General features: G+C 39.4%; 4 protein-coding genes across 5 annotated transcripts; all 4 read left to right on the top strand.

Annotated features, from left to right (window-relative positions):
- Positions 1–82: 82 nt before the first annotated feature.
- Positions 83–5,722, top strand: chchd4b (coiled-coil-helix-coiled-coil-helix domain containing 4b). Its single transcript, XM_032514465.1, has 3 exons — positions 83–317; positions 2,132–2,233; positions 2,337–5,722. The coding sequence occupies exons 1-3, from the start codon at positions 296–298 to the stop codon at positions 2,690–2,692; spliced, it is 480 nt and encodes a 159-aa protein (XP_032370356.1). The 5' UTR covers positions 83–295; the 3' UTR covers positions 2,693–5,722.
- Positions 160–13,176, top strand: uroc1 (urocanate hydratase 1). Of its 2 annotated transcripts, none has more exons than XM_032514385.1 (20): positions 160–317; positions 6,626–6,853; positions 7,403–7,533; positions 7,867–7,960; positions 8,061–8,120; positions 8,216–8,344; positions 8,433–8,494; positions 8,584–8,650; positions 8,923–9,066; positions 9,176–9,264; positions 10,605–10,667; positions 10,792–10,971; positions 11,070–11,167; positions 11,267–11,339; positions 11,497–11,686; positions 11,792–11,890; positions 11,998–12,097; positions 12,353–12,434; positions 12,550–12,649; positions 12,747–13,176. In XM_032514385.1, the coding sequence occupies exons 2-20, from the start codon at positions 6,728–6,730 to the stop codon at positions 12,885–12,887; spliced, it is 2,028 nt and encodes a 675-aa protein (XP_032370276.1). In that variant the 5' UTR covers positions 160–317; positions 6,626–6,727; the 3' UTR covers positions 12,888–13,176. The 2 variants fall into 2 exon arrangements, with proteins under 2 accessions (XP_032370276.1, XP_032370278.1); XM_032514387.1 differs by lacking the exon at positions 160–317 and adding an exon at positions 5,775–5,870.
- Positions 13,177–13,872: 696 nt separating this feature from the next.
- Positions 13,873–19,112, top strand: LOC116688394 (MAP kinase-activated protein kinase 2). The gene is made up of 10 exons (XM_032514426.1): positions 13,873–14,536; positions 15,488–15,627; positions 16,564–16,628; positions 16,720–16,799; positions 16,877–17,003; positions 17,189–17,264; positions 17,405–17,529; positions 18,363–18,448; positions 18,537–18,617; positions 18,722–19,112. Exons 1-10 carry the CDS (start codon positions 14,282–14,284, stop codon positions 18,953–18,955), a joined length of 1,269 nt encoding a protein of 422 aa, XP_032370317.1. The 5' UTR covers positions 13,873–14,281; the 3' UTR covers positions 18,956–19,112.
- An 807-nt stretch (positions 19,113–19,919) lies between these two features.
- si:dkey-197j19.6 (neural Wiskott-Aldrich syndrome protein) lies at positions 19,920–23,631 on the top strand. Its single transcript, XM_032514436.1, has 9 exons — positions 19,920–20,250; positions 21,612–21,758; positions 21,937–22,023; positions 22,120–22,204; positions 22,312–22,387; positions 22,473–22,548; positions 22,714–22,861; positions 22,992–23,224; positions 23,310–23,631. Exons 1-9 carry the CDS (start codon positions 20,152–20,154, stop codon positions 23,448–23,450), a joined length of 1,092 nt encoding a protein of 363 aa, XP_032370327.1. The 5' UTR covers positions 19,920–20,151; the 3' UTR covers positions 23,451–23,631.
- Positions 23,632–24,861: the final 1,230 nt, after the last annotated feature.

Raw genomic sequence — 24,861 nt, 5'->3', positions numbered from 1 at the left:
CCCGACATCAAAGGACTTGCCTCGTTGTCCGCCTTGTACTGTCTCTGATTGGCTTGCCCGGTATTCTTACCCTAACCCTAACCAATCCCAACACGACTACATCGACAATTCTAGCAGATCCGATTTAGGCTCTACCTGTGCTCAAGCCCATGGCTCAAACAAGGATTGTGGAACAAGCTAACTGGTGCTCGACTGAAAACATTTGTCATCTTCGTGTGTGTCTGTAAGAGTCTTTTTACTCGGAACTGTTGCTGTAAATCAAAAAGAGGAATTTAATCTGTTCCAGCGTGAAGACATGAGCTCGGTCAGAGAGGAAGGTAACCATGCATTGCTAGCTGGCTAATGTTAACTTTGGAAAGGTTAAGGTTGAAGTTGATTTGAGTCTGAAAATGTATGTAGGTGTTGTAATGTTACCCAGTTGTTAAAAGTATCACGTTAATAACAAGCTGCTCGGGACTTTTAAAATCTGTAGCCGATGTATTACACCATGAGTGAACAGGACTGTTAGCTTTCACACAGTGACTCACCCTGCGATGTTGTTCATAGAAAGTCACCTTGAGTCTGGTTATTAAACGAGTGTCCTCGTTTTTGTCATTATTGTAAATCAAGGTTTTATTTGACCGTTGCGTCGTACTCCACTAATGTCCGATTTTGAGTAGCTTTCTAGCTGCTTGATACTTGGAATCCACTGGATTTCAGAGGGAAATATTGTTGCTACTTTTTACTTCCTTGCATTCATTTGACATGTATAGGTACTAGCCTACTTTGTCGATAAATATGTTGCATGAAAACATAATAAGCTTACAAAATACAGTGATTTGTAAGATATTAAACCAGTGCTTCTAATTCTTTTTGGATAATGACCCCTCACAAAAGAGCAGTTTTTACTTGGGCCCCGTCAAGTTTCAGGGAACCAGGCCCCCAAGTTGGGAACAACTCAAAATCTATTACAACTCTACAAAACTACATAGCTTTGTGCAAAGTCCACCTTATTCAGTAATTTCGTTATTTTGCTACCTGGACCCTATTTTCCTTGTTTTGTGTAAGTGACGACAGTCTTTGTCGTCACTTACAGTCTTTGTCGTCACTTACAAGGGCAAATGTGCATCGTCAATAGGGTCCACTAAAAGGTTCTTTTTTTGGGGGGGGGACACCGACAGGCTCATTATTATTCTAAGAGTCCGACAATATTATGGAAATGATCCCTACAGAGATAAGCGTTTTATGACCTTTTTGTTTAACCTAAACAGCTCTGAGGTTGCTAGCGCTAAACGCACCAGACTCCATTTAAAAAAACAGTACTTTTAGGGTTTATAGAGCCAACATATTTTAACATGTAAATCAGTAAACTATGTGTGTATTTCAACATGAATGCAGGCTGCAAATTTGCCCTACATTGTAACTTGTATCTTTCTTAATACTCGACCAATGTCAAAGATTGTTGTTCCCATCAGTCACTTAGACAAAAACATGGGAAAATAGGAAAATAGGGTTTCCAGGTTGAACAAAATGGAAGTTACCCTTTAATTTCCCCCACACACAATTTCCATTTGTTGCAAAATTTGGCAGCCCTAATAAGCATACAGCACGCTTCTACCAATATCTAATAATGCTGGTAATTGGTTGTCTACATTACACGTACTAGATGCAGGCAGGAAAAACTTTACATTATGCACAGAGACGGGCTTCACGTAGTAGGAGCGGAAAATAAAAAGATTTGTGCCGTAAAGTGTAATGTAATTTCTTTTAGTTTCATGAAACTGTTATCGAAAAGAATATTGTTTAGGGACCAGTATCAAAGTCACGATACTGGTATCAGTACCGGTACTGAACATTTTTGAACGATACCCAGCCCTAGTTTTTGCTCACAGTCAACAAACATGTCCCAATCTAATATGGACCAAAAGTATCAGCTTGGATGACTTACCGGTCAGGGACTGGTGAGGAACGTGCAGTGCACTGTTGAAATTGTGATTGCAAATGTTTAACTGTTATTACTTTTTTAATCTCAGAACATAAAATAAAGTAGAGGCTATAGATGTCATTTAACTAACCTTTGTCTTGGGTTAGGTGCCACAATACTTATCATTGATGATTTGTTTGCGTTGACCTTCCACATTTTACACAACAGGTAAAGACCGAATCATCTTTGTCACCAAAGAGGATCATGCAACACCCAGCAGTGCTGAGCTCGTAGAGGAAGATCCTAATAATGACCCATATGAGGAGCGAGGTGAGGAGCAGTAAAACTACTTCAGGCTTGTAGCTTGGGTTAGGTTTTATAAACGGCAAAGTGATTACCCTCAAATTAAATTAAACCTCCTCTCTCATCCTAGGCCTGATTCTTCCCAGTGGGGAGATCAACTGGAACTGCCCCTGCCTGGGTGGGATGGCCAGTGGACCCTGTGGGACTGAATTTAAGGATGCCTTCTCCTGTTTCCACTATAGTAAGGAGGAGGTGAAGGGTTCTGAATGCCTGGAGCAGTTTAGGGCCATGCAGGAGTGTATGCAGCGTTACCCGGAGCTCTATCCACAAGAAGACGAGAAGGTGCAACAAGAACAATCATCTGAAACAGAACAGACCTTACAAGACTCTGCATCTGCAGGAACATCAGGTGCAAACTCAACATCTGTCACTAAGCAAGACTCTGATTCTACAAAGCCCTACACAGAGGGCTCAGTGGGAAGTTAATAATGAGCCTTGGTGGCAATGTGAGCCACACAGCTTTAAACCCCAGCGGAAATCCCATTTAGTCATCCTTTTTTGCAGTCTGTTTTGTTTTTATATACACTGTTAATAGTTTATTTTATGACTTTATAAGGTAGGGGGGGAATGTTTTTTGAGTGGAAAGATCTGTTCTATTTTGTATCGGCTTCTCTAAGAGCTATTGCTATTGGGTTAATCCCTTCATGCATCCACAGTTGTAAAGATTTCTTTCGCGCCCGGTGCTCCACCGACCGACTACATCCTGGGCATCCCCGTGCCTGTTCATCCGTTTTATCTGCACAGTGCAAATGTTGGTTTTAAAAAAAATCTGAAATGCCGATATATTGGCCGAAATAATTTAAAAAAGAAATCCAGATGCGCGATACAAACAGATTTCCCTAACAAGTTATTTGTAGTTATTTATGAGTTCTCACTAAAATAATATAATTTGTTTTATTGTCACAACAGAACAGAGGAACATCAACATATATTAAAGTTCTGATAAATAAAATGTATAAAAATACGAACATAAGATATGAAATTTAAAGTACTTGAACAAAAACACTTTAACAAACAAAAAAAATCAGTGTTGCCAACAGGAACGTTGTAGAGTGCCCTCTGGTGGACAAACCATGCGACACCAACACTGATAACATGATAACATTTTTTTTAAATATTCATTTATCAGAATCATTTTTTTGTCATTATAATTGATTCTGATGAATGAATGTTTTTTTTTTTTTATCGGCCATTTTAAATGCCAATATTGATAGATCAGGAAATGCCTAATATCGCTCGGGCTGTAGTTGGGAGCAGATCTCTGGTCACGCCACTGTAAAATACAGTGTCTGCATACTTAAGAGAGGCCCGTGCGGGGCACAGTGCGCGAAAGAAATCTTTACGACTGCACATATGCTTTGCCTATACTCATAGAATCTGGAGTTACAACACCTAACTATTGTTTTGCTCTCAGTTGCTGCCACTCGCTGATGTATGTCAAATGCAGATTTGAGTCGCGCATGCGTCACTCTGCAATGTGTGAAGATGTGAGTTGCGCATGTGTCACTTTGCGACAAGTAGCATACAACATGCTAACGAGATACTTCTGTAATGTCAATACAGTAAAAATTGACCCACTTAACAAAGTTTGTTCACTGCTGGCTACAAGCTAGCAATCAAACAAAACAAGGCTGTCAGTTGAATGGCGTTTTGAGGAACGTTAGCAATCAATCACAGATAGCTAAAACGTTTTTGAAATGATTCCCATCTTCTGTTATTGTTTGTTTTGAGAAAAGTTTATTATTTCATGGATTTTCACAAATTTCACAAAAATCTGAGCATGCACGACTCAAATCTGCAATCGACTTACATCGGGGAGTGACAGGGGCTGTAGATGTCTTTGTGTGTTTAACAGCAGATAGCAGCTGCTATCTGCTAAAGACAACTGAAACTTACAAGTCCTTTTCAGACAGTGTGTTGTTAGCAATGAAGAGTAAAGTGTACAACAGCATCTAAACTGACAGAAGTGATATTTGTTTGAAAATGAACAAGCTGTAGGTCTTGACATTAACCTTTTTAAGGTATTCGTCCTTAGGACAAGTACATTTACCTTTTGCTTCTTACCAGCTGCAATGCTTTCCAAAACAATATATAGACTAAAGCAGAAGTAATATTTCAATCATCACTTATGACCCACAAAAAGTGTGTGGTGGTGTCTGTTTCTGCAGAGACCCTGGCCTCTGCCTGCATTTTTTCTTTTCTTTTTATATTTGACAGTTGGGACGCTTTGGGGTGTCAACAAAGAGCCTTTGGGCTTCATTTGGGTGTGTAACCCCTAGTAAATTACAGAACTTTATTTCTAACCGCCACTTTGCCACTCGCATCTCATACTGACGCGCAGGTCTAACTGACACAGACAGACAGAAATGGACAGGAGGAAGCTCTGCATTCACTCACAATCCAAGAACGTGGCACCTTCCCGCTTGCCAGATTGGGTAGCAGATTTGTAGTTCCAATGAGACATTACAACAGCAATGATGGACGTTTCCGCTTCCAACCTGTTGGGGACCAAAGTGGAAAAGTTTTTTAGTGTTGCTTTAACTTTAAACTAATGCTTGAGGAACTTTTTAAAGGGCTATCTTTTTTTAGATAGATTGAGCAAAATAATCAAGTTAAGAGACAGACTCAACCCTTTTTGTTGCTGCTGAATTTCTTTCAAGATAGTGGTTCAGCAAGAAAACTGTTCTGGAGCTAAACAGGAAGATTGCACCAACTGTCAAACATGGCAGTGAAAGGATTGCAGTGTAACATCATAACTGCTCCAACTCCTGGTGGCCATGAGATTTTATGCCTCGGATTTTTGCCAGCTATTATTTGGCCATGCCGCTTTTAGGAGAAAATCGTTTCTCTGCCTGTGTGTATATATATATATTTTAATTTTTTTTGTCTCAATGTGCGCATTCTGTGATTTACCATAAGTGTCTGAAACTGTAAGATTATTGTAAAAACATGATTCATGCTCCTACATTTTTCATTTATATTCTCTTGCATTTGTGCTGTTTTCTTATGAAGTACAGCATATTGCATTTTACATATACATTTTGTGTCATAAAATGTTTATATTCATATTAACTGTTGAAGTTTATTTTGGTGATATTATGACGGTTATGGATGAAGTTAAATTCACAGAGGTCTGAAAAATCTACTGAAGACTAGTCTTGAGTCCACAGCTGCCATCTGTCCTATTGGACTGCATTTCTTCTGCTAATTTCACCTCAACTGAACTTTGTTAAACCATTTGTGTCCAACACAGGACTGACTAACGTGACTTGAAGTGATTATCACTGAAAGTTTTATAATAAATTACCCCTTATAATAATGGTTGTTGTGAGTTTAAATTGTTGTTTACCCCTTATATCTACTAAGCCTGACATTGTAATAATGACTTTAAAATGTGTAAACTCATGAAAGCAGGGGTTAACTCTTTTTTTAGTAGACCAAAAACGAGATATACAAGAAACTTTCCCTAAATGTATTTACTTAATTTGAATTGCACCTGGTTTGAATTAATTCATGGAAAATATACAGATTCTATAAAGATTGCAGTAACCTTTCCAAATGCATTGTCTGCTCTCTGCCAGTGACTTGAATGAGCAAAGATTAGGTCATTGAAATGAACCACTTTGCTTTTTTGTTTGTGCTTTTCATTCTCATTAGAAGTAAAATATTGACCCTGTAAGCTTGCTAAAAAGTACATAATATAATCATTTTTATTTCTAAATAAATGAATGAATATATGAATGAATATAACGGCAAGTAAATTATTTATTTCAACCCATAACAAAAACAATCCCTGTCATTGGATCTGTTGAGGCTGACGCAGATGTCAGGTTTACTGTTATATAGAATTACTGCTAATAATAATCATTTTAAAATCCGTAATGTTAGTAACACCATATCATTGAAACTTTAGATTGAATAGGATAGTTATACTTTATGGCAGGATAATTTTCTAGAACTTATTCAATATTCTCTTTATAATTACATAACTAGTCTGAACATTGAGCTGTAAATGTGCATTTTTAAATGAGACTTGATTAGAGATGGATGGATGGATCTGCCGGGAATAAAATGATTCTAGATGATAGTTTTTGACCTGTCCAAAGGTTTTGGCACGTACTTAACCCGAGTTACCTGATGTAAGCATCAGGGGTCAGAGGTCAGTGGCAGTGTTTGTCCACTGAAGCATGTGCCACTTCAAACTCCCTCTGGGATCAATAATTACCAAACATCCTTTTTCTATTCGCAGCATACCATTGGTTGATGGTAAAGGGCAAAGAAAACCAAAAAGCCAATGAGACAGTAAGGCAGAGAGTGCTCGCCCTCAAATCTTCACAAGCACCATCTTTCTCGCCATAGAGGATGGTTTGCCGTGAGGGGGAGAGCTGCCTTTGATCTCCGGCGTGATCTCTGTCTCCAGGTGTCTGCTCAAGTGTGTGAGAAGAAATCCTCACAAAAAGGATGTCATCTTTAAAAGAGATATGCAGTGGATTACCCCTGGACCCTTTGCCCCCTAACCGGGGAAGAGACCCCAATTTGCCACATGCACCTATCCGGACCCCCAACCTTACAGCAGAGGAAGAGCGGGTGAGTCAATATACCAACCATATTGGTGCATTTAACGTTGTTCACCTTTGTTACTCCATGAATTATAAATCAGTATTCAAAAGACATGTAGACCTCTTAAATACCGGTGTAACTTGTTTTTTGATAATGGCATTCCATTTTGTGCACACTTTACATACACACCTAAATAAAACAGATAAATCAATGTACTCCTGCTTTTCAGCTATAACAAGTAAAAATAATTTCTGTGAATTGTCTAAATTTCTTCTGCCCTGTACATGCACCAGCTTGGCTGCAGTCAAAACTTAAAAATTGCTTTACTGTGTCAGCTGTGGAAGCACAGTTGACTTTTATGCCATGCTGTGTACTCTGCCCTAAAAAATTGATTATTCTCTTAGGTCCTCAACTGATTGCCAAACTCAGAGCAAAGGCTTGAGTCAATGATTAAAAGAGACACGGGGAGTGCACTGCCTTTTAGCCTTAGATCTACTCATCTGTCTGTATTGAAACATTGATTTGCAGTGTACAGTGTGTGTCCACTAACCTACTGTAAATGCCTCTTCCCTCTAGTTGGCACTGAGAAATGCATTGCGTTATTTCCCTCCCTCCCACCACACAACACTTGCGCCTGAATTTGCTCAAGAGCTACGGCAGTACGGGCACATCTACATGTACCGCTTCTGCCCCACATTACGCATGAGGTGAGGCAACCTGATAATTACCCAATATATGTCTTGAAATATGAGAGTGAAATCAATCTAATGTGTATTGGTTGGTATGTATATTATATATATATATATATATATATTGACTGCTGCTGACTTCATGACTTTAAATATAAACTTGAATGGTTGTACCACAACAAATAAAAATCCAGATAAACAAACCTTACCTCGCCAGACATAAATAGAAATCCTTATGTCATCTTGTATCTAAAACCTCTGGCCACAGTGGCTTCTGTTCAGTAAAAGTTACATAGTCTTGCTTTAAGATGGTATTGTCTCAGTGATGTGAGTTTCTCTCTGTCTCCTCAGAGCTTACCCCATAGATCAGTACCCATGCTGCACACGTCAAGCTGCTTCCATAATGCTGATGATCATGAACAACCTGGACCCAGCAGTTGCTCAGGTGAGCCTCTAACACAGCTTGTATGTATTAACTTAGTAACTAAGCGGGTGAAGACTTATGTTTTATTCATTGTCTTGACTCATTTCTCTTTATCCTTCAGTTCCCCCAGGAGCTCGTCACCTATGGAGGAAATGGACAGGTGTTTAGTAACTGGGCCCAGGTAAGCCCTGAGTTAGCTTGTGTTCATCCAGTGGATTTGGTAATGATATAGTCTGAATAGATAAACATTAATGACTAGTGTGTGTCTGGGTGCAGTTTTGCCTTGTGATGCATTATCTAAGCAAGATGACAGAGGAACAAACACTGGTCATGTACAGTGGTCATCCCATGGGCTTGTTCCCCAGCCTGCCTTCATCACCTCGTGCCATCATCACTAACGGCATGGTAACTGCCCAACACTGATTTAATCCGCTCACATGCTTCCTATTGTACTGACACACTCACTCACTCTTTTTTTATTTGCATCACTCAGGTTATTCCAAATTACTCCTCCAGAAATCAATATGAAAAGATGTTTGCCCTTGGTGTGTCAATGTAAGTTTTTAATGTACTGTTCAGGAAGAAAATTATGCTGTGTTAAGTGTTTAGATGTTTTGATGTAACCTGTGTTCTTGTGTTTTCAGGTACGGTCAAATGACAGCAGGGAGCTACTGCTACATTGGACCTCAAGGGATTGTTCATGGCACTTTGGTTTGTGATTTTTTGTGTACACACAGCATTTTTAGCAACTTTTAATCAGTGGTTCCAAACATAACCAAATGCAAAATTAAACTTATTTGCAAGACTTTTTTCTAGTCTTTGCTTTTTGATTATTTTATTATGAAATACTGCATAGTTTTCCTCTTCAGACCTCTAAAATAATTGAAACGGTCTGGAGGGAAAATCATGGTTACATGTCAAAAAGGTTGGGAACCACTGCTTGAAATCACAACATGTAGTTCCTGTTGTGTTTTTCTGTGTAGCTGACTGTGCTGAATGCCGGCCGGAGGTACCTGGGCTCGGGTGACTTGAGGGGACGCGTCTTTGTGACATCTGGCCTGGGGGGCATGAGTGGAGCTCAGGCTAAAGCAGCCGTCATTGCCGGTTGTATTGGCGTGATAGCAGAGGTCAGCTGCTGTCCAGTCATTTCATGTTAATACCGTACTGACTGCTGACTGAGTGAGAGAGATGGAAGTCCTGTATGTCAGTGTGACTGTGAAATTGATTTCTATGTAGGTGGATGAAGCTCCTCTTCGAAAGAGACATGAGCAGGGCTGGCTGATGGAGGTCACCAGCAGCATGGAGCACTGCATTAAACGCATCAGGTAACAAAGAGAAAAAGTAACGATGAGTGCAGCAATTATTTTTATTCAAAACAAGTTGATGCATACTTATTTTGGTCATGAGGTTTTTAATATGACAAACCTTAAGGTTGTGTGTGTTTCTCTGTGCGTCATATTGTCAGATCCATCCAGTAAAAGTCCAGACTTGCAGTATTTAAAAAAATAATTGGCTGCCTGTTAGCCCCCTGGGAGCGAGGGAGGACATATTCACATCCTTTACTAAAGAAAGATTAGTAATACCACATTGTAAAAATACGCAGTGACAAGTAGCCTATCTAGAAGTGAAGTAAGTAGTTGTGAAAAGTACATATACATATACATATACAGTACAAACATATTTGTTAGCAAAATGTACCAAAAATTATAAAAAGAAAAATTACTCAATGTAGGAAAATGACCCCTGTAAGTGTTTACTGTCATATATTAGATCATTAAAAGAATAGAAAAATATTTATGGGAGTTAATGAGAAAACTCAATATCACCTGAGTCTGTACTGTAAATATGAAGCTACATCCAGCTGCTGCTTAGCTTAGCTTAGCATACAAACTGAAACAGGTGAGACAGCTGGCCTGGTTCTGTCCAAAGGTAACTAAATATGCCTATTAGCACCTCTAAAGCTTAATAAAGCTTTATTGTTTAACTTTTTGATGTTAATGAATGTCTGTTAGATTCAAGGAGGGGGGTGGTCACTCAAGGCTTGTATTATGTTGACGCGTATTACTTAGAATTCCTAACGGGGTCAGCAGAAACTATGCTTTAATTAATATATTATATAACATTTGTTTACTCAGTACTAAAAACAAAGAGTAGGCTACAAATAAATCATCATAGTTTTATGGGAGGTTATGTGAGGAATAATTTCTTGGCCAGCCCATCAACTATCTGAACTCCAGGTGTTTTGTTTTTTTTGTCTTCCGACAGAGCCAAACTAGTTGTTTTCCCCTATTTCACATCTTTAGCCTAAGCTAAGCTAGCCAGCTGCTGATAGCAACTTCATATTACATATATATATTCACATATATTCATATTACAGTACAGACATGAAAGTTATACCGATCTTCTCATCTAATTCTCAGAAAGACGGAAAGTACTAAGGTATAGTAGCCTACAAGTACCTACATTTTTTACTAAGTAGGCTACATTACTTGGATAAATAAACTTCACATTCCACCACTGCTACCTGGGCAATCTATTGTTATACTGTATGTTCACCATGTTAGCACTGCTGTGCTCCACAGAAAAGACAGTGAGATGTATCCCGGCCATAACAGAACCTGTCTGCTGTAAGACACAGTAATTCTTATTATTTGATGTTTTTCAGAGAGGCCAAGAGCCTCAAGACTCCCCTCAGTATGGGTTACCATGGCAACATTGTAGACTTGTGGTAAGTTAGAGGACAAAACTTTCTACTGCCCAGACACAACGCAAGTCTGCGGCTACAGTGAAAGAGCCACCTTTTCTTACATACTCTTGACATCGTTGTCCTACTTTTCTAACTTTCTAACCAGGGAGAGGCTGCTGTTGGAGTTTGAGAGGACAGGGGAGCTCCTGGTGAATTTGGGTTCTGACCAGACCTCTCTTCACAACCCATATAACGGAGGCTACTACCCAGTCCAGCTCAGCTTCCGCCAGGCGAATCAGCTCATGTCGACTGATCCTAAAGGTTTCCAAACCACGGTCCAAGAAAGGTAATGTTAATCACACAGAAGGACTTTTCTATTGTATACGGTCTGCAATATATGGGTCTATTTAGCGGAAATAACGTGTGTTTTACATGTGATCACAGCCTCCGAAGACACGTTGATGCCATCAACAAGTTGTCAGATGCTGGAATGTTCTTCTGGGACTATGGCAATGCATTTCTCTTGGAGGCCCAGAGAGCTGGTCAGTAATTTAACACTCACACCAACACACACAGAATATGTATTCATTATCATTCAGTCCATGTCGGATCAAGAATTAGGCTGTTTCTTGTTTTTATAGGAGCAGCGGTAGAAAAGGTTGGCGGTGGAGCAACAGAATTTCGTTACCCTTCTTATGTTCAGCACATTATGGGGTGAGACATTTTTTTATTAATGTAATCTAGCATTGATCATGTGATAGAACTGTGGAAAATGTATAAGTCTATAAAAGACAGACCAGTAAACTGTGATCAGATATTTTCCTCTTGTGATTAATAGTTTGTGATCTCTCTCCTTCTACCTTTGTCGCAGGGACATTTTCTCTTTGGGTTTTGGCCCATTTCGCTGGGTGTGCACATCTGGCGACCCCAAAGATCTTGCTGTAACGGATGATATTGCAGCTACTGTCCTGGAGGAAATTTGTGCAAACGTGAGTGATCTGATCAGACAGCAGTACAATGATAACATCCATTGGATCAGAGAAGCTGGAAAACACAAGATGGTGAGTAACTTTCTGGCCAACCAACTCCATTATTCGAAGACCAGTTTGATGACAAAAAACACAGCTGCAATAAGAGGAGTTCCTCTACGTATTGTCCTTGTTTAGGTTGTGGGTTCCCAAGCCAGAATCCTCTACTCTGACCAGAAAGGAAGAGTCTGCATTGCTTTGGCTATCAACCAGGCCATTGCTGACGGAAGAGTTTCCGTAAGAGGATAAATTGTTGATAGATTATTTCATGTTTACTGCGGTCTGCACTATATCAAGGTTTCACTGAAATCTCAAAAGTGGCTTATGTTATATCTGTTTTTTAGGCTCCTGTGGTTATTAGCAGAGACCATCATGATGTCAGTGGCACAGATAGCCCGTTCAGAGAAACCTCTAATGTATATGATGGATCTGCCTTCTGTGCAGGTATGTGGTATGTTCGCTACAGCTGTGTAGAAAACCAGTGGCTCTGATGGCACACAGGACGAAAAACACTAACATTCTTCATGTGTTGTCAGTTTTATGCTTTGTTTGTGGACAATGATGCAATGAAACTTGACTTGTGAGTGGGCGCACTGCAGACTTTGTGACAGATGATTAAACATAGGATGGCAGCTCTACAGTCCACACAAAATATGTTTCTAGTTACACTTACCCTAAAACAATGTCTCCCTCTGACAGACATGGCGGTCCAGAACTTTGTTGGTGATGCATTCAGGGGCGCCACATGGGTAGCCCTGCACAATGGTGGCGGTGTTGGCTGGTAAGGCTGGCTGGTTATCCAGTCAGTAAACAGTAATCTGTAATCTTTGTGAAAGGTTTTGATTCGCCAATACTTATCTGTCATCGAGTCAGTGTGTTTATATCTCTCCTACAAGGGGCGAGGTAATGAATGGAGGGTTTGGTTTGCTATTGGACGGCTCAGAGGAGGTAGCAAAGCGTGCCAGACTGGTGCTCAACTGGGATGTCTCCAATGGGGTGAGGGTGCAGAGAGGAGAGCAGCATGATAGATTCCAGCCTCACTTATTGTTTACGATGTGCTCTAATGGCTCTAATCTGTTTCCGTGTGCTGCAGGTGGCTCGTCGCTGCTGGTCTGGAAACTCAAACGCCTATGAGACCATCCAGCACACCATGGAGGAGAATGGGCAGTTGTGTGTCACCATGCCCTTTCCTGTACAGGATGAGCGCGTGCTGGACCGTGCCCTGCAGGCCTAGCCAACATTTAAACACAGGTTAACAGCGAGCTACATACAGCCACACAGCAGAGGAAACCTGAGTAGTGGTCACTCAAACCTTTTCCAACTGTTGAATTTATACACTGCAGATGATCAATATTGAATCAGTGGCAATATTGTTACATAAATAGTTTGTCATGAATACACAGAATGCAAAGTATGCTGTGCTAGGCTGTTTTAATATTTTAATCTGCTAGAATATATTCTTTATTTTTTGTGCTGAAAATTAAACTACAAATATGTATCCATGAAAAAGCCTACATGAGTCATTTGTATGTCAGTAACCTAAACATTTTTTTTTTTCAAATAATGTCAATGAAAAAAAATCAGCCAGGATGTCAACTCCAAATTTTGGTCACAGTTGACAGCACAAAAGTAACAGGTTTTGTTTCTGTCTTCAGTTGCACATATTTTCCGTTTTGATGGCTGCATCGACCATGGTTTTGATGCTGAAAAAAATACCTTGCCATGTAGCAACCAGATACTGATTACTGACGCAATCACACAGCATTTCATCTGTTGTCACAACTCTGCTCAAAAGTGTGAAAGAAGGGAGACCATATAGTCCTAAAAAAAATGCAGATGTTTTAAAAACAGGAAATATAAATGAGGCGTGATCGTAAACATATCAGTAGTCCTAGAAGGGAAGAGAAGAGCCCATGCTTGAGTTAAATGTCAATATCAGACATGAAAGATTTCTTGGCACCCTTGTAGTGCCATGATGTCCGTTGAAGACCTCTCACACGCCAATCCTCTTAATGCCATCTATGTTTCTAACTTTATTGACATTCTACATACAGTATAGGGCAAAATTGACCTCCTGTCTGTGTTGCAGCATTAATGTGAGGGGGGGTTAGGGGACTGAGCATACAGGGGTCTTCATGAGGAGGGGCCTCAAATATCCTAGAATGAATAACCGTGTTCCTTTAAGGAAATGAATTTGAGCCGCTCCGCGCTGACGTAAGGGAATTGGAGAGCTTGGTGTATTCCGCAGGAAGAGCCAGATCACCGTGATGAGGACCAGGCAGGGGTACCAGATTTGTGTAGCATTTTCTTTTCTCTCAGTCATTTAGTGTGTTGTAGCCTACTTTCTCTACTGTACATACATGCAGATCATTTGGGATCTTTTGGAGTTCTCATTGCCAATATAAAAGTGCGCTTTCAGACCTCCGCCCTTTTTTGTAGTCCAAGGATTTCTTTGATAGATTGCATAGCTCGTTTTGTTCGTAGTGTTACAAGTGTGACGAGATGTTCTGTCGGGCAGCACGAAAGTCCGCTGCACGTACGCGGATGAACTAGGATGACACCGGATATTTTCTGTGGCAAACACTGGTGACATCTGCTTTGCATCACTGTCGGCTTTTACAGACACAAATGCATCATAACCAGAAGGAGCAAACGGTAAATCAAATGACTGCGCAGCGCGGGCCAGCGCACCACACTGACTCCAACAGTCTGGGGAGCAGCGGCCCCACTGACCCCCAGCCACCTGCTTACTCCAAACTGGAGTTCAGGAGACACACAGTGACAGATGACTATAAAATCACATCTCAGGTTCTTGGCCTGGGAATCAATGGAAAAGTGCTGGAATGTTATTGCAAGAAAACGGGAAAGAAATGTGCCCTCAAGGTGTGTTTGTCTGCTTCGTTACCCTGTGTGATTTGAACAGTCTTCTGGAGGCTGCTGTCACAGTGAAGAAAGATAGCAGCCATCAATTATTCATTCCTTCTCTCTGATCTCCACCACAATGGTGTTTGTTCTAGGAATGTGTCCAGAATTTTGATTTCTAGTTTATGTGAAATTTGATTTCCGGTACTGATTTTGAATTTGAATTGTTAGTTATGATGAAATATGAATTTAACCATGGATGGATGAAGCAATAATCTGAAAGGAAATTCAGTTTCTGAGTCACCCAGACAATGGACGTTTCTGTCAGACAGTGATGGGCTGTCTGGGATACTTTGACACAATTTTTCTGCCTCCGCATGTTTCTTTGGAATATCTTTGGTGGTAAGCCCCAACCGAAAAGGTACAATAAAATGTGAAGAACTACGTAGCTCAGTGTTTGGAATGTAATCTGGTTGTCTGCGTGTGGAAAAGATAGTATTTGTGCATAGAGGAAAGTCAGGAAAGTCACACTTTTATAAACACTCAAATCTGAGCCCTTTCCTACTCCAGCACTCAAAAGGCATTGTAATGTCCGCAAGGACTTGGAATGCGGTCTGCATGTCTGGGAAAATAGGAAATCCTCCTCCCTGGATGTGATACCAGAGCTGCAGCATTGTGTCTTTAAAGAGAGTATGTTGCTAAAAGCAGTTGTAAGGTATTCACTTTGAACATTCTCTACGGAAAATATAGATTTATTTATTTATTCAATAGACGCCAAAAATAGTGCTGTAAACATTGTGTCTTCACAATAGGGAGTGTGTTTATCTATATGTGGGTTTATTGATTTTTTTACAAGGATGTCAATCTAATTCTTTGGAAAGTCATTTAAGCTTATCCCTGGAGACTGGGTACATAAGACAAATATGAAACAGAAGTCTTTCATTGATGCATGTTTTTTTTCATTTGGACCAGATTCTGTACGATACTCCTAAAGCCAGACGGGAGGTTGAGCTGCACTGGAGAGTTTCCGGAGGTCCCCACATTGTCCGAATACTCAGCCTGTATGAGAACATGCACCAGGGGAAGAAATGTCTCCTCATCATAATGGAGTGGTGAGCATTTATTTATTGTCTGCTTATTTAAGGCCTTTATGGGAATGCTAAAATAGATCTCATCTATCATGTGTGAAGTCATATATCCTAAAGTTGATTCACATGTGGATAATGCAACACCTTCTATGATGCCCTGTTCAGAAAATCTTGTTCACTAGAAAAATCTGGATAGTATCTAGATCCAGCTGAGCATGATTTCAGCTCACGCAGAATGCAAATCCAATACATCTTGAGTAACCAGTTGGGATTGGAATTTATATGTTTGATTTTGGGGGGAAAAACACTAAACTGAAAGAAAATGCACATCTGCACATCTGCACTCTCGTACTTTTTCTGTTTCTGTTTGCATCCTCAATAAAACTATTTAGAAATCCTGATTGTTCTTTGCTCCATGAGGATCTTCCACATTGCAGCTTGTACTTTTAGCTTCTATATTGGGGTCCAACTTTATGGAACACTATTTCTGGGTTTGTTGAAGTTACATCATCTTTAAAGTCCCACAGTAGATGCTGAAAAAAAGACATTTGCTTCATTTGATCTATTATTTATTTAGTATGGTGTGGAATGTATGAACGAATGTGTAGAGAGAATTTATTTGTTTAACTAGCATCATCTTACAGGAGTAGCACTAAATTCAGTTGTACGTTTTTAATGATACACTGACAATAAAGGCATTCTATTCTATTCATGTCATTTACATATTGCATTTGTATGAACTTTATTGTGTAAAATTAATACAATGGTTAGTTATTTTCCCTTTAATACATCCTTACAGCTTGAGTCATCTGGGTCTGCAGTGGCCCAGAAGACTGGGATCATCTGAATTGTGACTCACAATGACTTGCTTTGTTGTCAAACCACGATTGCAGTCGAGAACTGTTTGCCAGGATTGCCTTCGCTGCCCCACTTCTGATCTCTTTGTTAATCTTGTCTCAGTATGGAGGGAGGGGAGCTGTTCAGTCGCATACAGGCCAGAGGGGACCAGGCCTTCACAGAGAGAGGTTGGTTGCAGGTTCCATTAAACAGTATAAATTCATAGGTCTCTACACTGTGTCCTGCACATTTTACATCTATGTCATGTCTGTCCACCAGAGGCGTCAGAGATCATGCATGACATCGGCATGGCCATAGAGTACCTCCACCACATGGACATCGCTCATAGGGATGTAAAGGTGCTGCTGCTGTCGGAAAGAATTTCTAGAGGAATAGATTGTTTTGAATCTCTAATTCTTTTTCTTTTCTCACGCAGCCTGAAAACCTGCTCTATACCACCAAGGAGAGTAACGCCACACTAACACTGACTGACTTTGGCTTTGCTAAGGAGACAACACTGCACAACTCGCTCCAAACTCCCTGTTACACTCCATATTATGTTGGTGAGTGTTGGCTGTACACTACATTTGGGCCAGAATTATGAATTAGTTATTGTTTTTAGACACGGTCGCTGTCATTCACTCTCATGTTGTCCACGTGTGTCTGCTTATCAATTGCTTTTTGTAAATGTCTCTTTCATTCTCCACATCACTGCATTGTTATTCTCTGTATCTATTTGTGCATTCAGCCCCAGAAGTGCTTGGGCCAGAGAAATATGACAAATCATGTGACATGTGGTCCCTGGGCGTAATCATGTACATTCTGTGAGTATCATGTGCGTCTGCAATTGATTCAATTCAATAAGACATTTATAACTGTTTTATGTTGTATATTATTGTTCAACTCTGCTTTTTGGTTAAAGAAGACAGCAAAGTAAAATAGTATCTTCTTCTTCTGTTTCTAGTCTGTGTGGGTTTCCTCCTTTCTACTCAAACACAGGTCAGGCCATCTCTCCAGGCATGAAGCAGAGGATCAGGTTGGGCCAATATGAGTTCCCCAACCCAGAGTGGGCTGACGTTTCTGAGGAAGGTCAGGCTTTCAACATACAATTCATAAATATCAAGGACAATATTTTAAAACCGTAACTTATTACTTTGTATAAAAACCATACCGTATGGCATACAATAAATATATTCACAAAAAAAAATGTATTACAATTTAAAGCTGCTATAGTCAACATGTTTATATTAAAAATGGAGCAAATGACTCTGAAAGGGGTTGCTCGTAGTGACAAACCCACAGAAAATAATCACCTGACTGCACTTCCCCTCAGCTCTATGGGGAGCTTTAGCAACTTTTAACTCATTGTTTAAGTTTTATGAACGCAACTTTGCTGTTTTGGTTCAGTCTGATCACTCTCTTTCATCTAGTTTCCAGCCACAAGTAGCTGTTTCAGAAAAAAAGCCCTGAAAAAAGGGACTGCACTCTACCCAACACCGAACGAATTCAGCAACTAGTGAAGTGAAGTATTTAGCAGCTTAAGAGCATATATTTATCTCAGGAGTTGTTAGAGACCAAAAAACAGAGCAAAAAGAGAGTGAATAAAAGACTTATATTCATCAAATGGCCAGAAAACACAACTCCAAATAAATGATGATGTTGCTCTGCTGGTAACTGTAGTGTAAATAAGCAGCTGCTGAAAAGTTTACCATAAGAACCTACTGTAAAAGAGAATATTATGTCAACGTTGTGTTAACAGCATGTTTCCACAGCCCCCAAGTGGCAAAACAATCTATTTAATTATTTATTTTTGAACAACCTGCACAAAACCTCCTGTTAACACAAAAGAGAGAACATCATTATAGGTCCAAAGTGCATCAAATACTTATTGGGTGAAATGCTTGTTTGACACTCTTTTGTAGCCAAACAGCTCATCATTCAGTTACTGAAGACAGACCCCAATGAGAGGATGACTATTGGACAGTTTGTGAACCATCCCTGGATTAGTGTAAGTTATCACTTTGTAACTTTGCCTATACACCTGTAAGCTGTTCCTCCTTTCATTCATATGATCTTTTTTTTTTTTTATACTGCAGCAGTCAATGGTAGTCCCTCCGACCCCCCTCCACACCTCTCGTGTTTTGACAGAAGACAAGGAGCTGTGGGACGATGTGAAGGTAGGACCCAATCTGTCTACCTCTGATTTACTTTTTAGAATATGACCACAAGGTGGCATTAATGCACTAGTTTTACAGCCCAAATTGTTTCCATCTTCTAACAGGAGGAAATGACCAGTGCCCTGGCCACCATGCGTGTGGACTACGACCAGGTGAAGATCAAAGATCTGGACACGTCCAACAACCCTTTGCTCAATAAGAGACGGAAGAGGCCCGTGCCTGGAGGAGCTGACGGAGAAGGAGACGGTGGTGGAGGAGATGGAGGAATGGTGTGTAATAGCAACAGAGAAGTTACATTTTCTGAAGAGCATGGGGATATGATTATTGAACAAAAGTAGTATGCCAGAGTGAGAAGTTTCCCATCCACATATCACTTATTGTATTTTAATTTTTCTCCTTCTTTGCATCACTGCACTCAATAGTCTAATTAATGTCATTTAGTTTCATTGTTACCACTCTAACATTTTAAATAAAAAAATGTTTTTATGTTTTACAGCGGTGTTGTATCATCACTTGTGTACAGGAACCCTTATTTGACACAGATGGTTTGACACCTCTTCGGAGACTGTTATTATTGCTGTCTGATAAAAATCGGAGATTAAGTTGAGTGTAGATATTTTGCAGCATTGTGACAAATAGGGGATAGAATACAGCAAAGAAAAAAAATTCCTTAGTAATATAGGAAATATTAAATAGGATAGAAGAACACAATGTAATTTTGATAAATAAAATACATCACATTCATTCATAATTTTACTTGTTTTTATTTTCAACAACTTGTGTATCCATATAATACCCATTTTGGGCTCTTAAGGAAAAAATGTGGACAATCATCATGGAAACATTGTGTCATGTGACAAGGGATGGGAAATATTTTTTCACAGAACAGTGTAAAAATAAAGTGCAATACACTCACAATAAACTAGACGGGGGGATCATATTTCTGGGGGTAAGTGTAATCACTCGTAACTTGTTTCTGATTAAAGAAAGTCAGGGTTTTACAACTGTCCCATGTTACAACTGCCCCTGGTCTCCTCTAAAGTACTTGAATAAATATAGTCATTAGTTATTTTTATTTTGCACCATTGGTTGTAGATTATGTCTGTTTCTGAAGAGGTAGGTGCTAGGATGGAAAAGTGATAGATATCATGTATATGTGATTAAAAACTTCACAACCAATTTATTACTAATTGAGGGATTGACTACTTGATAAAGTAACATTACAAACACATTGTACGCTGTACAACATGCACGCTAGGCTACTTATTGTACTGTTGACCTCATATATATTGAATAGATATCAACAAATGCCTTCTTGACATTGACAATGCAGTTTTTCAGTTAGGGAGTGAAAGCCACAGTGTACACACAGTATACACAGAGTCAAATTAATTTGCATCATAACCAGCTATGATGGAAATATTGCCATCCAAACCAGTTACAGCCAGGACTGAATGTATTGGGTTCAGAAATTTATGAAAGGATGAGCTAGTGACACAAGTGGTGAGCAGAAGGTGAAAACAAGGGTCTTGTGATGGCGTCAAGTTTGATATCTGGGTGTCATATAATGAGTGATCTCCTGACTATCCGTGAGAAAGGTGTCCTCTTCACTCTGCTCGGACCTCAATGTAAGGTGAGTTCAGTTCATTACTGTCAAATTAATATCCGTAAGCTGCAACTGATGATTTACCTGAGTTTTTCTGTATACATTTGTTATTGCCATAAATTAAGATTTTAGAATTAATGGAATGTGTGAATGATGCTGAAAACAAGGGAATCTGTGATACAAAGGTAAAATATTTGAAAAGTAATATTTCATCTGTTAAGTTGAACATATAGATATTCTTGTATTTCCTGGGGTTGTTTTTGTGTTATCAGTAACATTGATCAGAGGAAGCCTGGTAAATGAATGGGCTTTCTGTGAGGGATGTTTGTTTACAGTTAGTATCTGCTGCTTGTATGGCCTGGCACTACCACACCATGTTATTAGAGCAGCTTCTACATGATGAAAAACTTAATTAAAAAAATAAACAACTGCTGTTAAAAAAGGTAAATAAGATAAAGAAAAACAAAGAAAGAAAAAAGAGTGAATGTAAAAGAGAGGTCAAACACAATTAATATGACGCCACAATGTCCTTAAAAACAAGTCCATAAAATCCAAAGTCCATGATACTGTATACTCATGTTGGATTGTAAAAAACAATGTGGATTCTGCCTGAAGGCTTATTAATTCCCTATTTCATCAATAATCTTAGAAACCTTTTTGTTGACTTTGATGGACTTTAGAGAGTTACACTCATTTGTGAAAAGATAAAAACATTATCATTGAAAACAAAAATACTTGAAAATAGTCCTAAATGAAAGCTGTTTACAGATAGATATAACACTGTGCTGTCCACATAACAATAAACATTAGATGTCAACGTTTATCATTGATGAAGAAAAGATTAGACCCAAATCCTGCGACTGGGCATGTATGGATTATGATGATTTGCCTTCACACCCACGGGGATGTTGGACCTGAATAAGTGGACCTAAATTATTAGGGCTGTAATTTTACGGAAAGTTAAACGGATTATTTCTAATCATCATAAACCTTTAACATTAGGTCATAGTCTCTTTGAGGAGCAGCCTCTCTGCAGAGCTACCTTTCTGTAACACACTAAAACTTGACCCGAATATTTCAAAGGTTACTCTGACTTACAAAAAGATTTGAGTTAGTATAAAAAAAAAAAAAACTCCACATACATTAAGCATGCAGTTTGGTTCTGATTCTAGGGGAGATGCATTGACTTAACCATATATCCCAACATGAAAGTCTTCTTCTGCACCAGCAAAGAGGCTTTTAAATAGATCAGCACAGTAGAATCCTTTAATTTGTTTTGGTAGGAGGAGGTATAATACATTCAATTTTATTGTCAATCACAGTATTAGTCTGTGTTTTTAGTGTTGTATTCCATTGTCATTATCTGTGTGACTACCCGTGTATTTCAGCTGATCAAAACTACAGTAGCACAGGTACTAGTGGCCAAAGAGACTAAGGGTGAGAGTCCAGGCTGGAGTCGTTTGGGTTGTGGCGCGGTGTGTCTCATTGAGGATGATTCCCTTCACACCCACATTCTGCGTCTGTACTGTGTCAAGGTAAGTACGAGTATGAGGGCAGTTGCATGTATTGGACAGCTTGTAGTGTTTCCTTTGATTTGCAATTTTGTTTTTGCAAAAAATATCTTGGTGAGTGTGCCCATACTTTTACTCTACTGTAATCGTTTTTTTATATCCCTTTTCCTTTCTTCTTTTCTTCATCTTTCCTTGAACCTAGCGTGCCACGTTACTGTGGGAGCAGGAGCTGTACATTTCATTCAAGTACACTGCAACTCGTACGTTCTTCCACACGTTCCCTGCAGATGTAAGCAACCCGGTTTTAAAGTATCAGTTTAAGCAACATGCTCATCAGGGTATTAGTTTTGAGTTTGTTGAAGGCGGACTTACTTTGTTTGCACAGGGCCACCAGATAGGCCTCAACTTTGCAAATGAGACCGAGGCAGCAGAATTTCATCTGGCCGTGGAGGCTGTTCAAAGAAACCAAGGTTAGCATTATAACAAATAGATGACTCATATTTATCATTTCAAAAGTAAAACACCTCTGTCTGTTCTCGTTGGTCTCTTGTTTACTCAAATTATTTGTCTTTTGCAGAAAACATGACCTGGATGAGTGAAATAACATATGCTGAAAAGAAAAACAAGTCAACAAGTGATCCACCTGATTCAGGGTGACAAAAATGTTACGACTCTATAGACTTAAATAGGAGCAGAGAGACAGGAATTAAAAAGATGCTTTACTTTTCCTTTCTGTAGACATAAGCCTCTTGACCATTTTGACAGGAAGCAACATTTCCTCATGGACGCACCAGCCACAACAACCAGCAGTTTAGTAAGTCAAATTACACAATAAAATGCTAATAGCATGCTAATGAGCCAAATAGACACTCAAAACAAATAGTGTGCCTCCCCTGATTAGTGTATTCAGCCTGCGCAAGAACAACATCTTAAATCAGTCTATTCTCTGTTGTACTGTATCTGCTTTGTGAAATTTAAGGATCTAGACACCACTATGAAAAGGCTGTTGATGCAGTCAAGACTCACTGTGGAAGACCTAAAAGACAAAGAAATCGGGGAAGCTGTCGATTGCATCATCAACCAATTTGGAGGACTTAAGGCTGTGCAGGGAGCGCTGAAGAAAATAGGTACCTTATCTTGAAAACTGTTGTGCAGTGTATGCTCCTTTTATGTTGTTTTTAAGTGTTTTTTCTTCAAAAGCTAACATTTAAAAGTAATACAGGATCTTTTAAGACAGTGCTTTTGCATAATTGACAGGCCCAGTATCTCAGACATTGCCGAGAGCTACAGGGGTGTCCATCTCCCTTGCTTTGAAAAAAGGGCCTTTGCCACCGGTTCCCTCCATCAAAGGCCGCACCACCTTCCAGCATACACCACAGTGCACAGACACACTATGCCAGAGTCAGATCCCACCTTGGATTCCTCCTCCTCCATCTGCTCCTGCTCCAGTTCTCTCAGAGAGGGTCAGAAAGAGTGCAAGTTTCACATCTGTAAGAGGACCAGGACACATGCTGTTACAGTTCCGTAAATTTTAATAAAATGTGTGTCTAAATTATCTTAACTTTGGTTTGTCAGGTGGGCTCCTCAACAAGCGCAGAAAGTGGTGACCTCATTCTGACTGGATTGAGAGAAGTATTCAAACAAAAGCAGCTGCTCCAGCAAAGGAAACGCACAGATGGGAGTCACATAGAGCCAGACAGTGATGAGCACTTTTAGAGAAACTTTGGTTGCAACTATGCTGTGTATTACACTTGTAAAAAGAATTGTGACACAGCTGCAATGCTGCTTATTGTCTCTTACTCTCACACAAGGCCATGGACAGATTATTAACCTGTTATGAGGCCCCTGCGGCAAAAGTTACTGCTGGGCCCACATCTCAGTACGTTGTGTTCATACCCTGTCATCAACAACTTTATAGCTTTACTATTTACTTACTATTTACACAATATATAATATATATATATATATATATATATATATATATAGTACAGGCCAAAAGTTTGGAACCACCTTCTCATTCAATGCGTTTTCTTTATTTTCATGACTAATTACATTGTAGATTATCACTGAAGGCATCAAAACTATGAATGAACACATATGGAATTATGTACTCAACAATAAAGTGTGAAATGACTGAAAACATATCTTATACTCTAGTTTTCTTCAAAGTAGCCACCCCTAGTTTTGAGCCTTTTAAAACTACAATTAATTATCATAAAAATAAAGAAAAAAACATTAAAGAGAAGGTTCAAAAATTTTTTGGTGTGTCCTTAAAATAAAATAATATATATTAATATAAAAAAAATTATATAAATATAATATGGGGAAAAATTTACTTTAAGGAAAAGATAAAAGACTATACACAGTTTTTTATCACATTTGGTTTGTAGTTTATTTCTCTTTTTAAAAAGACATAAACCCACGCTTCACTCCAATAAATTTTTAAAAGACTATACTGTCTTACGTATAAACTTACTTTTCGTTCTTTACAATGAACACAATGCAATGTGAAAAAACTCCTTAAGGGTAAAAATCGCAGCCAATATAAAAAGAATAAAAATCTTCCCACTTTTGCATATAATTGCCACGCCAGGGCTTTATGGGGGATGTTGATGCAGGACCCAAATTGGGGGATTTTTTACTTTGTGGAAAAATTTTTCCAAGAATTTTTCAATTACTGAAATTAAAATAACAAACTTGGGGTTTTTGGGGGGCCAATTGGTCTGGGGTCCCGGGGCCATTGCTGTTTATTTTTCTACACAAAAAAGGGCTTAAAAATTTCAAATAGAAATACGGTAAGAAGAGGAGCCAACAGCCCAGCAAAAAAAACAAAACAAATGGGTGTCTTGTGCCGCTTAGGACGCAATACGCGCGTTTTTCTCAGCGTTCACTCTTCATTCCTTGTCCTGGCTACCGTGGGGCTCCCCCAAACTCAGCACGCGGGAAAAGGGCTTTTAAAACCCGGACCATGAGGGGGTCAGCCCCGTAAAAACCGCGGGGGAAAGGGCAGGGGAGGGGCAAAATCCTGCGACTTTTCATTTTACATTTCTTTTTTTTGACACCTTTTTAAGCGACATTGGTTATGATGCTGCAGACGCTGGGCTAGCGACGAAGGGAAGGAACAAGG

The sequence above is a fragment of the Etheostoma spectabile genome, chromosome 4 (genome assembly GCF_008692095.1).
Source record: "Etheostoma spectabile isolate EspeVRDwgs_2016 chromosome 4, UIUC_Espe_1.0, whole genome shotgun sequence".
NCBI classification, from domain to species: Eukaryota; Metazoa; Chordata; class Actinopteri; order Perciformes; family Percidae; genus Etheostoma; species Etheostoma spectabile.
Note: the sequence above shows the minus strand (reverse complement) of the source record. Positions and strands in the feature narration are given on the sequence as shown.

Excerpts from the sequence above, each read along its gene's own strand:
- LOC116688394 (XM_032514426.1), top strand. The coding sequence starts at position 14,282 with ATGCATCATAACCAGAAGGAGCAAACGGTAAATCAAATGACTGCGCAG. Across the intron at positions 14,537-15,487 it reads GAAAGAAATGTGCCCTCAAG|ATTCTGTACGATACTCCTAA; the intron begins GTGTGTTTGTCT and ends CATTTGGACCAG. Across the intron at positions 16,800-16,876 it reads TCGCTCATAGGGATGTAAAG|CCTGAAAACCTGCTCTATAC; the intron begins GTGCTGCTGCTG and ends TTTCTCACGCAG.
- si:dkey-197j19.6 (XM_032514436.1), top strand. The coding sequence starts at position 20,152 with ATGGCGTCAAGTTTGATATCTGGGTGTCATATAATGAGTGATCTCCTG. Across the intron at positions 22,549-22,713 it reads CCACAACAACCAGCAGTTTA|GATCTAGACACCACTATGAA; the intron begins GTAAGTCAAATT and ends GTGAAATTTAAG. Across the intron at positions 22,862-22,991 it reads GGGAGCGCTGAAGAAAATAG|GCCCAGTATCTCAGACATTG; the intron begins GTACCTTATCTT and ends CATAATTGACAG.
- uroc1 (XM_032514385.1), top strand. The coding sequence starts at position 6,728 with ATGTCATCTTTAAAAGAGATATGCAGTGGATTACCCCTGGACCCTTTG. Across the intron at positions 10,972-11,069 it reads CAAACCACGGTCCAAGAAAG|CCTCCGAAGACACGTTGATG; the intron begins GTAATGTTAATC and ends ATGTGATCACAG. Across the intron at positions 11,891-11,997 it reads TTGCTGACGGAAGAGTTTCC|GCTCCTGTGGTTATTAGCAG; the intron begins GTAAGAGGATAA and ends TCTGTTTTTTAG.
- chchd4b (XM_032514465.1), top strand. The coding sequence starts at position 296 with ATGAGCTCGGTCAGAGAGGAAG. Across the intron at positions 318-2,131 it reads GAGCTCGGTCAGAGAGGAAG|GTAAAGACCGAATCATCTTT; the intron begins GTAACCATGCAT and ends TTTACACAACAG. Across the intron at positions 2,234-2,336 it reads TGACCCATATGAGGAGCGAG|GCCTGATTCTTCCCAGTGGG; the intron begins GTGAGGAGCAGT and ends CTCTCATCCTAG.